General features: G+C 35.7%; 2 protein-coding genes across 12 annotated transcripts; one reads left to right on the forward strand and one right to left on the reverse strand.

The window, feature by feature from the left end:
* Positions 1-5: 5 nt before the first annotated feature.
* On the forward strand, positions 6-3,678 carry LOC112464160 (RAD50-interacting protein 1-like; the record flags this gene model as incomplete). Its single annotated transcript, XM_025031001.1, has 12 exons — positions 6-65; positions 268-506; positions 612-785; positions 860-994; positions 1,083-1,344; positions 1,422-1,647; positions 1,768-1,933; positions 2,005-2,170; positions 2,244-2,464; positions 2,548-2,713; positions 2,798-2,931; positions 3,012-3,678. Coding segments are annotated over 12 exons (2,133 nt in total), but the record flags the coding sequence as incomplete, so codon positions are not given.
* Positions 1,972-15,618, reverse strand: LOC112464161 (WD repeat-containing protein 81-like). Of its 11 annotated transcripts, none has more exons than XR_003041887.1 (24): positions 14,989-15,618; positions 14,752-14,911; positions 14,075-14,330; positions 13,814-13,976; positions 13,274-13,672; positions 13,006-13,206; positions 12,471-12,616; positions 12,211-12,398; positions 11,530-12,125; positions 9,146-9,567; positions 8,772-9,068; positions 7,731-7,888; positions 6,057-6,764; positions 5,813-5,988; positions 5,438-5,727; positions 5,202-5,334; positions 4,957-5,131; positions 4,463-4,866; positions 4,093-4,380; positions 3,855-4,004; positions 3,668-3,774; positions 3,278-3,588; positions 2,755-2,939; positions 1,972-2,186 (listed from the first exon to the last, which is right to left on the reverse strand). XR_003041887.1 is itself a non-coding variant. In XM_025031002.1 (22 exons), the coding sequence occupies exons 1-22, from the start codon at positions 15,202-15,204 to the stop codon at positions 3,357-3,359; spliced, it is 5,865 nt and encodes a 1,954-aa protein (XP_024886770.1). In that variant the 5' UTR covers positions 15,205-15,618; the 3' UTR covers positions 3,215-3,356. The 11 variants fall into 11 exon arrangements, 1 of the variants encoding a protein (XP_024886770.1); XR_003041891.1 differs by lacking the exon at positions 1,972-2,186 and having other exon boundaries at positions 2,485-2,939; positions 14,989-15,073; positions 15,333-15,618; XR_003041888.1 differs by lacking the exon at positions 1,972-2,186 and having other exon boundaries at positions 2,485-2,939; positions 14,989-15,128; positions 15,333-15,618.
* Positions 15,619-18,146: the final 2,528 nt, after the last annotated feature.

An 18,146-nucleotide genomic window follows, 5' to 3' on the forward strand; every position in this document is an offset into this window, starting at 1 on the left:
ATCTTGAAGGAATTTATGATTTCCAAGAGCGTCTCAAAGCGGAGAAGGATGAGATTGAAAAATCAGTCAGTATTCATCTACAAAGTAGCATAACATATAAAGTACGTTCGCGGAGCGTGTGCTATTAGCGCTGTTACTCATTCTATCCTTATTTTACATCTAATGAATGATAAAGATGGAATGATGCATAGCTCTAATAGTACGCTCCACGAATGTATGCACCTCTAATGTGACAAAACGTTATATACAATCACTTTTTGTCAACAGCTGTCAATGGCATCAACCACTGCTCCTTCCAAGGTAAAAGCAGTAGTTGAGAATGTAGAATGTGTCAGTTGTGAAGTCAAGCAGTTACAAAAAACTTGTTTAGATCTGAGTAAGATGATTGAGGAGACGTTTAGTGAAAACGACAAAAATTTAGAGCTACAAGAAGTTATTGACAAGATAGGGCAGCTTGACAAATCGTTATCCTATTTATTCTTTATAAGATATATAGAAAATATTAGGTAATAAACTGTCAAAGAATATTACATCCGTAGAGTGTTTTATGATTTACTATATATATATATATATATATATATATATTAAATAGTTATAACATTTTTATTCAGTGATGAGATAGAGACATTTTTGTTATCTGGTGATGATCAGTCTGTAATAATTCTATATACGAGCTTGACAAACATCAGTTGCCAATTGCAAACATCTGTGTGTCATCACCTAGTCAGTTATGTCCATGAGACCTTACACTTTTGGCATAATCTAATCAAGGAAAAATTATCAAAGTATGTTTTCTATCTTTCACATATATCCTAATTTCTTAGTTACTATATACTTTCCCAACATGTAATATTTACAGGGAGTACAATGATTTATTGAAGACGTTGAAATGGCCTTTTTGTGGAACCAATGCTACTTTATTGAACGTACCTTTGCTAGAGACAATGACAAGATTTAAGATACTCATTGAATATCTCTTTCATCTGCAGTTACCGTATCCTTGTAATACACAATTTAATTGTTTTAGATTTCATTGAAAAGTGAATTGGTGAGATTATCTGTATTGTCCTTAATGTACTTAGAGAAGAAATGATAAAACCTGTAGTAACATCTGTGCTGTTAACAGACTTTGCACCAGTTAGTTTGCCAATCGCCCTTTTAGTACGTCCTCTCCGACAAAGATTCATTTATCATTTCACAGGAGCTAAATTGACAAACCGTCAAGATAAGCCAGAATGGTTCTTTACACAGATTTTAACATGGATCAAAGACCATGTTCAGTGGGTACAAAAGAACATTCAACCTGTAGCGGATTCTGTAGGTTTTGGACACTTAGATATTAAGGTGTGATATAATTAATTGTATTCTGATATTGATTATTACAATCATATTTCTGGGCACTAATTACAGTGTATTAATAGGCTGAATTTATGCGCGCTCTAGTTCAGTTAGCCGTTGAGAAACTTCATTCCGAATTGCCCTTAGTGCAGTATGATGACACTCTATTTGCGCATTTGGTAGACGAAGCTTTAGGATTTGAAAGAGAACTACGAGAGACTCTGTTATATCCGCAATCTCAGCCAGCTACCATTTTCGTTCTTACGCAAGCCCATATTTTTGTAAAATGGATAAATATGGAGAAGAAATGTGAGTGCATGAAGAAGCAATTTCGTACTTTGTGCACGCAATCGTGCACTCAAATTATGTGTGTGTGTGTGTGTGTGTGTGTGTGTGTGTATATGTATTATATATATTTGTGCTGTTTAGACGCGACTGAAAAAATGGATGCAATATTAAGTTCGAATACAGCGTGGGAAAGACTGACGGGTCCTGATATAGATGACATGAAAGTCACTGAATGCGCAGATGCCTTTCTCACACTGCTCACCACGATTTCTGATAGATATAAACATTTGCCACAGCCTGGACATAGGTAAATCATACGAGATCGTTGTAAATAAGAGACGATAGTACTGACGATTGTTTATATTGATATTGTTGAAGATTACAGTTTCTCGACTTGCAATTAGAATTGGTTGACGATTGGCGAGTACGATTGTTACAATTGCTACATGAAAATTATGAAGATCCATTAACGTCGCTTATGCCATATATTCTCAATACATTACATTATGTCGCAACCGTTTTGGAAGAATGGGGCGTGACTGTTGTATGTATATCTTCACCTACAATCACACAAAAAAAAATGACATTACTTATCACGATCTTACATTTGTGTGTAGCACTTCTTGCAGCTGCATTTCTTCAAGAAGCAATTCGAAGCTGTGGAAAATGCTATTGACAGAGGCAGCGACGTTAACGAGAACACCGGAGAAATAGAGGGAACTGTATTTGACGAAGCTGTAGTTCTCTTACGACGATTAGAGAAGCAACTGATAAATGAAATCAGCGATTCAGTTGCTTTAGATGTAAAGGCAAAAAGTAGAGCTTACAGGACGGATAAGTAAGAACTTTTACTCACCGTTCACTATTACGATTATTATTTCATTCACATTACATTTAAAAAGTGCTTTTTATTATTCCAAGATGGTTTGCGATGCAGTCTTCAAAAGAAGTTGCTTCATTATCAGTAACACCGAGTGGTTGTCCCATGTTCCAAGAACTAGCTACGCGTCTTCATACATTGCACAGTGTTCTTGCATTGCCGTTGTTTAATCAAGCTTGGAAGAATTTAGCCGCTCAATTTGATCAAGTATGCAAAATAAAAATCAAAGGAAATAGATTGCTATTCACCTATAGTAATTTGTGTCTTCTTCTCAAATCCTTCTTTTCGCAGTTTCTCTTCGAAGAAGTTGTACTTGTAAATCATTTCAATAGCGGCGGTGCCGAACAATTACAATACGATATTTTGAGGAACTTATTTCCATTATTTGGTTTGTACATTGACAAACCAGAATCGTACTTTCCTTTGTAAGTCTCTAAAATTATTAAAGCTATATTCACTTAGTAGTTAAAACAGATGCCATGATTCAGTTATTTTGATGTTCCAGAATCAAGGAAGCATGTATACTTTTAAATGTCTTGACGGGTTCAGTAATATTGCTTGAAGAAGCGCTAAATAATAATGACAAAAATGCATCGACAGAGATCTTAGCGGATGTTGGAGTACACAAAATGCCTACTAAACTTGCTCTAAAAGTAATAGCGACAAGGACAGACATTATCCATATATAAGAGATCTTTCTCTTGAATATATTCTATAAAAATGAAATTTATTTTAATAGATTTTTCGCGCTTTCCGTTAAATTAGATATACTTTTCTATTCTTTCCCATTATTATATTTAATAATGTCCAGTCATTTTGCGCTGCTCTGTAAATAGCGTCTGAAGCGTTCTTAACATAGTAGTGTTATTCCACCATTGTCAGCGCCTAATAATAATAATCGATTGAGAGGAAGGACAGCCATGGCAGTAAGAATGCCTTTAAAAGCGTCAGATCTCAATTTCGATGAACTTAATGAAGCAGTCATTTCTATAGCGGTATAGACACCAATTCGATTTGCTGTTGTTCCTATCACTAATACCTGTTCGTGCATTGCCATGCAATGAACAGGCTCTGTTGCGCCTCTAAAAATTAATGAAGGATAATTTATGTAAATTATATTTTGTATGTCTAATTTCAAATAACATTACAGGTTTTTCTTACTTCATATGAAATTTAAGTTTTCCATCTATTGCACTCCACACGGCTATAGTTTGGTCCAACGAAGAACTAACTATAGTAGTTTCGTTTATCGCTTCTAATTGCAGTATCTGTGACATTAAAAATCAATAATGAAACGGTGAATTCTTATATCAAGTCTAAAAGTCGATAAAAGTCATTAAGTCTTTACCTCACATTCATGTCCCTTCCAAGACGCAATAATTAGACCAGTGCGAGTATCGAGTATCGTCAAGAAGCCTGATGCTTGACCTAAAGCGACCCAGTTACCACTGGGCGATACTGTGATACATCTTATTAAACCAGTCGGATTCATAGAAACCTTATCATATGATTTAATACGTTAAATTTTATACGAATATTAGTAATTATAATTTCACGCAATATCGACATACATATTTCATGCTTACTTTCATTTCATTGACATACTGGAATGTTCTACAATCAATAACTCTAAGGGTAATGTCCGTTGTTCCTACAAGAAGAGTCGTGGACGGAGAAGGACTCGAGGCTAAAGTGTTCACAGGACGACTACTTTCCGGACATCCCAGAAGCGAGCCCATAAAAGGATCCCAACAATGAATCACGCCATCGCATGTCACTGCGTATCTCAAAGATTCCAAGAATGTAAGTGAAAGAATAGATTTCTTGTGTCCAGTATATGTGTATTGACACGATGAGACTGTAGTTCCATCACCCTAATTCCATTATATCAGTAAAATCATAATTCTGGATGTTATACAATGGACATTTTGTCAAATTGAATGGAATATATCTTACCTGGCTTCGTAAACTCCATAATTTCACAGTTTTGTCTCTGCCACCACTCATAAAACTGTTCTCATTGTCTAACACATAAAGACATCTCACACTATTTGTATGTCCGTTGAAAGTCTGAAGTTTTATCTGTTTTATATTAAATATCGTATCCTTCTCCGGTCTCCCTATCTCGTGCTCCCAATAGGCTAGCCAATTACCGCGTAGTTGTCTACCAACGGATGACGGACAAGTTTCGCGACTGGCAACAATCTCCGTCGCCGATTGAAATCTCGCGTCATCTTTCTGTATCTCGAATCTATTTCCTATCACAGATATATTCCCAAAGCTGCAAACACCTTTATCAACCGATTCTACATTCTCTGCTACATCACAATCCACGGAAGTATTGTACTTATCCACGTTATCTTTAACAATGAGACACAAGGATGAACATATTATTTGCGTATTATTTATAACGACTAATAACTAAGTAATATATTTTGTGGGACATCTACCGTTATTTACGGAGATTGCTTTTATCCCCTGCTCGTAATCGTGACAAAGCTCTTTTATATGCTCGTGATTTTTAAGTATATGTTCCATCATTTCAATATCGACACATCTATAAAAAAGCATGTATGATTTATGAGCAAACTCAGTATTGAATACTGCCCGTAGTTCTTCAAATGCCTGTAAGTAAAATTTAGTACATATACACATTTGCGTTCACGTTAAAAAAAATCAAACTATTAGATCTTACTTTATTTCTTTGCAAGTCTGACACGTCGCTATTTTCTACAACCGGAGGAGAATACGAATCTGCAATGTCTGCGTCAAGTTTGTTCCACGCATAAGTTTCATTATTAACAGATTCTTCATTCGCAGCTTTCATCCTGTGAAATAGTAAAAACGATAAGAATATTTCTGCATATATCTCTGCATTTCATTAACGCACAATGTATAATCAAATTGAAGTACTCGTCTCCGTATTATTACCGTACAAAATGCTCGCAGGTTGTGCCTGCTTTTTGCCCAAAATTATTCAACAGGACTCCACCATCTAAATTTTTACTGAAAGCTTTGTCAAAGGCCAGAAAGAAGCGTTGAATTGGTACTGCTAAATGATTTTTCGTGATCACGCTGCCGAGCCGTAAGCTAAGAGTGAACATCGCTTCCAAGCATTTTTCAGCTAAGGCAATGCGTGCAAGCGTTCCATTTGGAAATGTAAATCTCGCGGTTGACAGTATGCGTACTGTGGGATGCAGGATAGATTTAACAATCGGCTCCTACATTCAAATATGGACAAATAAGAGCTATTTTTTTCATTATATTATTAAAATGTATAGTTATTAATTATATGATAAACATTACATGAAGCACATCCATTAACGTAGAATCATTGAGATATGTTGTGATGTGATTTAATAGAGCCAGACAAGAAATTAGGCCTCCTTCCAAATTTTGCGTAAGCTTTCTCTTGCACAATGCTAATAGCTCAACTATATGTGCGAAATATTGCAGCAATATAATTTGTTCTCCATATAATCCTGGAAAAATAGTTCATAAACTGTTTTTACTGACGCAATTAAAATGATTCGCATATTTTCGTACGTACCTGCAATAGCTGTGAGACACTCTAAGACTTTAATAGCATTTTGATCACCGGCTAGTATCGGCTTCTTCCATGCAACACCCTCCACACGCATAAAATTATTGTCATCGGTTGGCATTAAATTTTCTTTCCCAGCGTAACATAACGTCAGCATTCTCAGAAGATTTCGCGATAAGTATCGTGCTGTGAGTACTGGGCCAAGTCTATGAGACAGCCAGATAACAGATTCCGCGCTCATCTCGGAAATTGTGCATTCACTTAGAACGGATTTTCGGTAAATATGATCCAGCTGACGTACATCTTCATCGCTTGATTTGATTACATCGCTTTTGTTATCAAGATCCGCAGAAAGCATAGCAGGATTGTCTTCCTTAATATCTATATTGCACATATTTTCTGAGAGATTACTATCGGAATGGATATTCGTGGCGTATGGATTAACATAAGTAAAATCTTCGCTGGAAGTTTTACTGCCAACGTTGCAACCGATACTATTAAACTCGGTTACCAATTTAGCTCCACTGATATTTGATTGTTTAGGTATCGGAATCGTTGGCGATTTAACGGAGCTACCCGGCGAATTTTTGTTTCCATCGTCATTCAAATCATCGCAGGCATTCAAGTTGAGATCTATATGTAAGTCGATATCGTATGGCGCGGTATTATTTAATGAAATCCACGAATTATTCTCCGTCTCCATGGCAAATACTTCTGTAATACGTCCAATAAAAATTATCAGATAATTTTTCTCAGAGATAAGGGAGACCGGGACTATTCGTGACACTGCTAAAATTTTGTCGCGGGCCTAACTTTAAAATGCTTGCTGTTAGAAACCTGTAATATCAATCACAGATGTCTCTTTAGTGTCCTCTAGGTACCAACGGAATGGCATTTGCGTGTCAATCATTTTTCTCTCTCAGTGACAAAAAGTCTGATTTCAAGTGCTCAAAGTAAAAATTTTCAAATCCCGAAAATGTTTTCTCGCCGAATAAAATAATAAGAGATCCGAAACGGTAAGTTATATTCAGTCACTCGACTTCACTAAGCATAATGCATGAGTAGATTTTATGGTATTCTTTCTTATCTATAAGTCACGGATCATGAATGAGGAAAAACCACCCCGGGGCATTTTGTGACACGAGCAATCGGGGCAACCAAAAAAACCACAAATAAGCGTTCAAAGGAAGAACCAGTAACAGGGGCCATGGACGCCTTCGAGAAGTGGTTCCCCGTAATCGAATGTGAGCGATGAGGGCGATTAATGGAACAGGCGTTACTTTTTTCCTCATAATTTTTTATACATATAATATGTAAATTCTGACAAAGGCTTTTTCAAAGTATAAAGTAGATAAAAATTGCAAAAACGAAAAAAATCCATATAGTTTGTTCAATCAGAGAAAGTGTTATGCATTACTCCATGGCCTGTCACGAATTACCCCGGGGCCGGGGTAATTCGTGACACATGACACAGCGATACATTTCTTGATATATTTCGAGACTCGTGAGAGAAAAACCTTTTTTTTTTTAAACTAGAGAGATGAACGATTACATCGCACTAATAAACATTTTTTAAACATTTATACGAAACGAGAAAAAAAATTCGAAACAAAAATATGTCACGAATAGCCCCAGTCTTCCCTACTTATTAAATCATTAACGACTTATTTAGCCAATCACCTTCGACATTGTTCTCTGTTGTTACATTAGACATGTGATCGTTGATCGTTGGTACAGAAAATACAGCGACATTGTGTTCGGTGTCTGCAAATGAATCTTCATCTAATGGAGATAAAATACCTTCTCCCTCACTGCAAGGTCCACTTAAGTCGCAGCTCCTTCATAGAAATTTATAAGCAATATGGAGTAATATGATATGTGAAACTACATTAAAATCATAATAAAATACAATTAATAAATTAAGGAGGTTCTACAAATAATGGATGTATCTAAAAATTGAAAAAAACTTCATGGACGTATAAATTGAGATGCAAGAAAAGTGCTCGAAAAATTTTAGCATCGGTTATCGTGTAAAAATTTGCAAAAATGAATTTTGAAATCACAGTTTTTAACATGAGCTACATATGGCCGAGGGGCTCTTGGAGACAGGAAACGAGATACTAATTATATAAAGACGACCTACCAGATTCCAAAAACGGAGCTCTTATAGATCTTAATCTAAGCTTTTCAGAAATATCGAGAAAAACAAGGGTTATCGCGTAAAATTTTGTGATATTGGCTATTGAAACAGGCCATATCACAGTTCACGTAGCGTGCTTCGAATAACAAGGGAGATTTGGCAATGTCGCAGCGACTGCACCCGCACAAAGTGTACAGCCAGTACAGCACCACAGTATGACAGCACCTCAAACTTAAGCACCTAACGTTTACGAGCGCTTACGGAGAAGTACTCGCTCTAGAATTGTGAAATTGTGAAATAACCACGGTCATGTGAGCAGAACTGTCAAGTTCGCGACGTTACCACACTTTCTTCCATGTATAAGCCGCCAGAGTCAAGGAGCACTTACGAGCGTGTAAATGATATTTTTAATTATTCCTCGCTTCGACTAATATGGGTATGATATAAGCTCTAAGGTCATCAAAATTCACGAAAATATTTTATGAATACTTAGAATCGATGAATTTGAAGATTTTCTCTTCATCTCTCAACTGACTAAAGAGTACCTGTAGAACCTTCTTAATTATCACTTTTTTTCTTACTTCAAATTCACAGTTCTATGAGTGCACGTGTCAATCGAGCCCTGTACATAATCTTTGTATCCTCCCACCGCTTCCACCAAAGGATTTATGAAATTGTCTAAAAATCTTCGTAGCCCTAGCCTAACTATTAACTTCAGCAGGAACATTCGGTGATATAATCGAGTAGTTCGAAACTTTGCGAGCGTTCCCGTAGGTATTATATCAGCGTACAATGCAGTATCCATGATAGAGCCGTTCTCGTACAGTTTTGTAATAGGTGAGAGAAATGTATCGACTGTATCCTTCGGTCCCAACGTTCTGCAACAGAAAATGAGAAAAATCGAAAGAATCTAATAATATAGTTACTCAGAAAAAAAAATTGTAAATGCACTTACTTTGCAATGGGATCGAAAAGATGCCATACTGCCAATACCGCACTATAAGGTTCTTCCATAATTTGTACTATGTGAGGTACTATCAATTGCAAAGTGGCTTCTCTCATACCACCGACATAAGGTAAAAGCCGTTCTAATTCCCTGGCGATTGCTTTTACTTTGCACTCACAAATTTTACACAGGTACTTTGTCTTCGTTTTTATTAAAAAATCAATATCGTCCTCGATCTTCACAATAGAATTTAATTCTCGTACCAAACCATTGTATTCTTGCAACATTTTAACAATGTTATATAAGTATTGGCAATATTTGGAGAATGGGAACAGACTGCCAGATAAAATTGGTTGAAGAAATTGATGAGCGGATGGCGGTGGTAGGCCCATGTATGTTATCGTTGAATAACGAAAAGAGGTCTCATTCATCTAAATATAAAATTTATCACGTGCATATTATACTTATAATAAATTCTGCAATGTGTATCTCGATAAAATATAAGATCTTTCAGAATTATAGAAAGACTTAACTGACTAGACCTTATAAAAACAAATAAAGAAAGTCTTAATAAATGTCTTATTGTTAGACCCGTAAATTAATTTTCAAAATATCGAGCTTTTTATAAAATATATTCTTTATACAATTATAAAATCATTAATATCTCAGATATATCGGAGAGCGTCAACAAACTTATTGTCAGACAATGCACCGAAAATGATTTTTGATTAATGTAGAAGAAATTCCAAAAATTTTTAAACGCATATATGTTTGTATAGAGGGTGTCCGATGTTAATCGATCACCCCCAAAAACTTTTTTAGTTGTGATTCTAGAAAAAAAAGTTTCAGACGAAAATTGTTTGATTTGAAGGGGGACATATATATGATTTCAATATGAGTCGTGTCATACATGTCATTTTCAAGAAATTTTAAAGAATAATTTTTTAAATAAAACTTGATTTTTTTCTTGAAATAAAAGTTGTAGATCTCGTCGAGACGTTTTCAAAACACTATAATAAAGCCCTCTTTCATTAAGAATTTCCCAAGATATTTAAAATTTTGTTATAATATTTTTAATCTAAGATATGAAATATCTTGTGAAGTATATTCACTTTTCTATAACTTCACCTTCATACTTGTATACGTAGAATAATGAAAGGAAATGAATAATAATTTTTACATTTGCAATTTTGCAAAATTGAATGCGTCTATAAAATGCAATCAAATTTTTTTAAATAACTTTCTATATATATATAAAATATATTTTTACAACAATCGATTCCTTTCATTATTCTACGTATAAAAGTAAAGTGAAGGTAAAGTCATCGAAAAGTGAATACTCTATGAGATATTTCATATTTTATACTAAAAATATAATAAAATTTTAAATATCTCAGGAAATTCTTAAGATGATGCTGGAGTCGTCTGTTTTATTGATAAAATTACCATTTTCTTTCTACTCATGTAGCGTCGTATTAATTTGACGAAATTAAAAATGCTTCTCCATAATTGCAGTACATACATCAATAATTCAGGGAAACTCCGATTTGATATAGAAAACAAGAAAAAATTACGAATTACAGATTTCCTTACCTACTTTTATCCTAATATGGCGTCTCAAGTTATAGCGATCGCTGTCAGCTCATCCCAAAAGATGTGCTTCATATAAAAGATATACCATTGATACGAACGTGAAAACGAGTTTCCCTGAATTGCACAACAAGAAAAACATCAATGGACCCTCCAAATCTAGATTAGAAGTCTAATATAAAAGTATAGTATGTATGACGATTCGTGCGTATGTGTGCGTGCAATGTAGGTGCTATCCTTGTCTATACAAAAACAGATATAGGTCGATAGCATAGAAAATGGTAATTTTGTCGGTTATACAGACAGCTCCAGCATCACCTTAACGAAAGAGAGCTTTATTATAGTGTTTTGAAAACGTCTCGACAAGATCTATAACTTTTATTCAAAGAAAAAATCAAGTTCCATTCTAAGAAATTAGTCTCTTTTAAAATTTCTTGAAAATGACGACATGTATGATACGTCTGACATTGGAATCATATGTCCCCTTTCAAACCAAACAACTTTCGTCCGAAGCATTTCTTTCTAGAATTACAAATAAAAAAGTTTTTGGGGTGATCGATTAACCTGAGAGAAGGTTAATCGATCACCTGTATAAGAAGGTATGCTGAAGCATGTGTAGAAAAAAAATGCTGACATTTTTTTTTATGAATTTTCGAATTCTGCAGTTGTCGTTAAGCCAAATTCTCTGAAATATTAGCTATTTTACAGTATGATTTTTCTGGTTTATTTTTCTTAGTTTTATTAGTCAATTAAATCTTTATCTAATATGAAACATCCTGCATAATATGAAATATTAAAATTACCATTGAAATATCATTCATCTCTACGTTACCTACATTATAACTCTTTGGCATAATATCAATTTGTAGCAATAAAGACACAACGTTTCTTATACATTTCGGCAAATTATCTGCCGATGTCTTTAAGATATTCAGACACGTCGCGAATCTTTGTGCAAATAATACTTTTTCAACGTTCCAGGTTGCGCGGAATTTTCCGGCTAGAAATATTTCCACTATCAGACAACCGAGTATTTGTTGCTCTTTAATACGTCCACTGGCTACAATTTGCTTGTAATTTGTGGAAAAATCATGTGATCCTATTGCAGGTTTATAAACTTGATGGTTGACTTTATGCATGAAGGCATGTGTAGTTTCTACTTGTACGATTGCTGCAACGGGATTGAAATCCTTCGGAAGAATAATAGGCTGATTAACGGGCTTATCTGATTTAACGTTATCCTCTGAAAGCAAAGAACCTCTGGAACGACTCAATAAACGACTCAATATGAGAGGCGACGATCTTGATGCGTTCGTTACTGTCGCAGATAATTCCTCTTCTTCAACACCAGAACTGTGGCCCTCATCGTCACTAATTCTACTCGCGAGTTGATCACTTTCTATAATCATAATAATTTGACAATTATTACAATACAAGAATATCCTCAAAATTTCTGACAATTTGAAATCTCTGTCAAAACTTACTACTTCTATTAGTTGAAGATATCGGCCGAAGACGTGGTGGTACTTTACCCCAATAGGGAGATGGAGTTATTTTTTGTGGATGTGGTTGTGTGAAAAGTTGTACAACACCAGAATTAGTTAAATCAGTATGATTATCAACTAATTGTAGACAAACGTTTTTCGACTTTATAGCAGCTGAACCTGATAATCTATCATATAATGAATATAATATCAGAAAAGTTCGAATAAATAATAAATAACTCATTGGACTACGTTCGTACTTGTAGCCGAAGGTCAAGTCTATCCAGTGATGTAATCTTTCCGAAACATAAAAGCTCTCCAATGTTTCCCTATGTTTTTCAATAAAATCCTCTGGAGACGTTGCCCATGCTGGAATTTCTAAATCTGGCAAGTCCTCGTGAATAGACTGTAAACAAGACATTTAATCTAAAAATATCTAATCTATATTTTATTGTTAAATATTAATTTATATTATAGCGGTAATGCATGGTTCCATATGGCAGTTGGCTCTAATCGGCGGGTTCCGGATTCGATCATGACCCTTAGTCTACGTGTGTTTGCGGAGCGTGCTATTAACGCTATTGCATCGCTCTACTTGTTTTACATCTAATAAGCGATATAGATATTTAGGAACGACGCAACAGCGCTAACAGCGCGCTCCGTGAACGCACCCTGTATGTCTCGATTTTATGAGAGTTAAGGTTATAAATGAAGGTACATGAGATAACCTATTTCAAGAATTTGTTTTTCTCTCTCTCTCTCTCAACTGTACGTAAATAATTTAAATTATTTTACCTTAAAAACACTAGGATCGATAAAAAACTGCGGTATACATTCATCAGGACTCCAATCGTGTAATCTTTGAATTGAAGCTGGATATTCTCCAGGCACCCATAAAGGTCGTACATGTTTACAGAGCACAGATTTATTATATCGGCGTGAAAGATATACATAATAGGTAATCTCTGACAAAACGTCAGATACATGGTGTCCAACCTACGAATTAACGTTGCTTTTATATTTAACACGAAACAAGTCTCTTACATTCACACAATTTATATACCTCGGTTGATTGCGAGTCAAACGTAAGATCCAACTGTCTGTCTCCCTTGTTTAATCGAAATTTGGACTTTGTCAGATCTCTCCAGTTTCCACCATTTCTCGATGTAAAATCCGTTACCCAAGGCATAACATGATGACAGCTGGGATTACCGTATCTCCTACCAGCCAAATTATTGATCGCAGTTAAATAATCAAAGTTGCTGATACAATTATACATCCACATCTCGCATAATTTTTCAATATTTTCATTTAAACCAAAATCAGTGTTGTGTGAACAAAGTCCACCATTTTTTTTATCATGAACATTGTCACTCAAATTTTTCTCTTTACTTTTTTGAGTAGTACCTGTACACTCGCTATCAGGTTTCAGATAAATATTATCGTTTAATTTAGGTAATACCTAGGAACAAAATTAACAAACAAGATATTTTTTCTTTCAATCTTATTGAATTCTTATTATATACTCATTATACTCTTTTGTCTTATTAAATACTAAATATTAATTGTGCTAAAATATTTAATTCTGCTATGCAAGATATACCTGAATAGTAAAATTGTCTGTAACCAATATGTCACTAAGCGTAATTTCTCCTAACGCAAGACCACGATCGTGCAAGTCTCTGGATAATCTCAATAACTGATAAACTACAAACAATGGTTTTCCATGACTCGTACTAAGAGCAGCGGGACTGTACATTACGCACCTAAAATTAATGTCTATAAGTAATAGAATATAAAAATATCTTGCAAATATTGTTATATGTTGAAAATATACAAATAAATATAGTTTGTGTATACTCACTCACGAAGAGAATAATTTGCAATCTGCTCATAGAACATTATAAATGCGGATGATGTTTCTATGGCAAAATGAATTGGTACGAGATTGCAATGTGTTTCAGATAATATACCATTTGATACTGATAAGACCATACCGTGCTGTACTTGTACCAAAGTACAGCCATACATTCTATTCAGTATTTCATGCATGATGGTAACGTCGCTTACATTAGCAGTGATATTAGATTGTTCCTTTTGTTCAACAAAATTCCAGGGATCTGTACATATTTTACAAGAAATGATTGACTAATATAAAGAAAAATATCTATACGGAATAACCAAATCTATTAAGAATATTAAAAATTAAAAATAAATTTTGTAGATAAAATGCTAGCAGAAATATAACAGATCTGCTAACAGAATATAATGATAGATTGACTATAAAAACTGAGCATTTAAATATTTATGAAGTGACAATTCTGTTCAATTTCTACCAACAATCTACTGTCAGATTATATCAGCAAGCTCTGCCAGCAAAACCATGAGTTAATGTAGATAAATGATACTGAATCTATTACTGAAATATCTGAATAAATCCACAGCCAATCTATCACCATACTACAGAGTTTGTTTACTGGATAGTAACAAAAAGCTGGAAATCTAAGTTTAAAAATTTTTAATGGTACGTTGAACACATACTGTAATATTTCTTATATGTTTCTTTCCATAGATTTCGATAATTAGTTTCTGCCACATAATGCAACAATTGCGAAAACATTAACTCTTCTTGGTTCCTTGTGCTACTGATAGGCCTTCCTCTCGGTAAAGGAATTGCATTCCTGTGTTGTTTTACATATACCTAATGATAACAAAATTTTACCTCGTGTCTCGATATATATTATTTCATATGAAACATGCGAAAAATGTTGAAAATACTTTTGCATAAATTCTCAGCCAATCGCCACCCAATTCATCGATAGTCGGCTGCGCTGCAATTTCATCATTGGACAAACGATCGTGACTAATAAAAGTAAACGAGCCAACTGTTAAAAACCGGGAAAGCCAATTTCTGTGAACTGTCAAGCAAATTCTCTCATCTGTCAGTATCATATACTTTGTTGGTACCAGCAAATGTTCCTTTATTATATCCATTTCGTTTTATTCAATCACTATATTTGTAAATAAAAACTCGTTCTTTTTCTCCATTTTTATTTTATTTTGTATCGACGTAAAATAAAATAAATTACGTATATTTATGTGTACATACTGACGATACTGACACATATGTAGCATCAAGTCAACCGCAGCCATAAAGGCCTTCTTCTTTTTTGTTTAATGGCACCCGCCTCTTGTCAGTGGACGATACGGCCAATTTCTTGTTGAATGAAAATTGAGTGTCAAATGAAGCTTGTGTCACTATTGAATACAGGTGCTATTCCGAACGCAGCCTTATGGCATTTTCGATTTACTACTCGACCCGACTCCCGACTCGGGTCGCATCAATGGACGTGGTCGACGTGGAATACATACATAGATATGTATGTATTCCACGTCAATGCTAGAGTCCTGTATACATGATGCGACCCGACTGACCCGAGTTAAGGTGGAAGCACATAAAATTGCAGGAGCCATGAGCAGAAAGCAGAAGCCATATGCGCATGCGCTATGGTATTCGTAGAGCTCTAACAGATACCATAGCGCATGCGCATATGGCTTCTGCATTCTGCTTATGGCTCCTGCATTTTTATGTGCTTCCACCTTTAGGGATCCTCCAGAGAGGGATCGGACTAAGCGGGTATCGTTTTCTATTGGTCGGCGACCATTTGTTTCAAAACCGGAAACAGAGAGAAAAAGAGCGAGCGAGTAAGAGAGATAGAGCCATACACACACGCGTGCGCGTGACCGTAAATCGCAACGAAACGAGGAGAGGAGAGCGAGTAAAGCAGAGTTACAGGACGAACGGACGGATGGCCGATGCTATCCGGAGAAAGGAAAAACGTGCGCCATAAACTAAAAGAAGAAGAAGACGAACGGACGGAGAGAGAGCGTGGCTCGCGCGAGCGGAGAAAGGCAGTCGCAGGAAACAGAAAACCGCGTCGTCACGGTATACCCTGTCGTCGTCGCCGTCGTCGTCGTCATCGTTATCGTCATCGTCGTCGTCGCGCGTCGTCGTCGTCGTCATTCGTCAACCTACGACGCAGCGTTCTCCTTTGGCGTCAACGATCGGAGAAGGACGAGGACAAGTTAGTCGTGTAGGTTAGTACGCCAGTGAAACGATAATTAGTTAAGGAACTTTACGGTGCCCTTGCCTCGTCTATGATTATTTCACGTGAAACGTTGCTCTATTTCTGTAGGACTATTAGGCTATTCTCATCTACGCGCCTGACGAAAGAACGGTGGTGTACGATTTAGAAAGCTGCCTGCCATTTTCCACGCATTTCTGGAAATACGCGACCGAGACCTTCCGTTCCGACGAGGCGTTACGACCCGAATATCACAGAAGATTCCGTCTGGTGCCCGCCAGCATGTACCTATAGCAGTTTGCGTCGAATCGGCATCACATGAAACGCAAGGACACGGTACTTGGATCAAGACACCGCTGGATTATCCTCCGATCTCGACACCAAGATTAAAATATAAATCGAAAATGTGACTGATCAAGTTTTACAAGATTTTTTTATACATTTATTATACACAAATTAATTTTACACGATTCAGCAATTTTCAAACACTTCATATACACATTTTTGAACATTTTTGCATTTATATATTTATTCTTTTAAGTTACATCTGTTTTTTGTCATCAATATATATTTTTTACGAATCAATAAATATTTTTTACGAAAGGAACTCTTGCGCACCAATTATCACTAAAAAAATTTGTTTATATTTTATTATTTGTAAATAAACTATAACTGTAAGAATTACTGTACAACATTTTCGGTATTTAAATATGAAATATTTTATTTTTCTCATTGTATAAGAATAATTCACTCATAAAAAAGTCATGTAAAGTTTCATTGTTGACATTTTTCCGCGATGCTGATTGCTTTTTTATTGCACTTATTTTGTAAACATCTATCATTACTTATTTTGACAGTTTGTGTATTAATTCGTTAATAGTATAATGTAATAGGAATTGTATAATTAAAGCTAAATAACACGCGCGTAGCGCGCGTCTGTCATGTCTAATTATATAAAATATACACATTTGCATTGAAACACGTTTGAGTTTTGCCGCTGAATATACCACTTCCGGTTTTGAAACAAATGGCGACGGTTAGTCCGATCCCTCTCTAGAGGATCCCTAACCCGAGTCGGTTTGAGTCGCAATCGAAAACGCTATTAGTTAACTAAAATGCTATAGTGTATGTACGTGACGTAACTATAGCATTTTAGTTAACTAGGCGTTCGGAATAGCACCTCAAGATCTATTTCCATTCGAGTGGTGAGGCAGCATGAACTGTGAGCGTAATGTAGAAAGAAAAGCTTAAACGTGGAAGCACATAAAATTGCAGGAGCCATAAAGCAGAAAGCAGAAGCTATATGCGCATGCGCTGTGGTATCTGTAGAGCTCTACAAATTCCACCTTAAGGGTTGATTTATAATAGCCGTAACCGTTGATTTAAGCCGTAATCTTTAAGAAATTGACCAATCACAGTTGAATGTGAGAAGAATAATCGACTGTGATTGGTCAATTTCTTAAAGATTACGGCTTAAATCAACGGTTACGGCTATTATAAACCAACCCTACGGTGGAAACACATAAAATTGCAGGAGCCTTGAGCAGAATGCAGAAGCCATATGCGCATGCGCTATGGTATCTAAAGAGCTCTAACAGATACCACAGCGCATGCGCATATGGCTTCTGCATTCTGGTCATGGCTCCTGCAATTTTATGTGCTTCCACCTTTAAGGGGATCCTGCAGTGACTGGCGAACTTCCTCGATGTCGATAATAGGCTTGTTCGCGTTGCTTGAAATCCCCAAACATTTTTGCACTTGAAATGAGATAAATATATATTCGGCCGTTGGAGAGAGAGAAAGCGAAGATGCTGAGTGCAAAAAGTGCAAGCAACGCGAACAAGCCTATTA

The sequence above is a fragment of the Temnothorax curvispinosus genome, unplaced genomic scaffold, assembly GCF_003070985.1.
Source record: "Temnothorax curvispinosus isolate PA1 unplaced genomic scaffold, ASM307098v1 QBEX01013987.1, whole genome shotgun sequence".
Lineage (NCBI taxonomy): Eukaryota > Metazoa > Arthropoda > Insecta > Hymenoptera > Formicidae > Temnothorax > Temnothorax curvispinosus.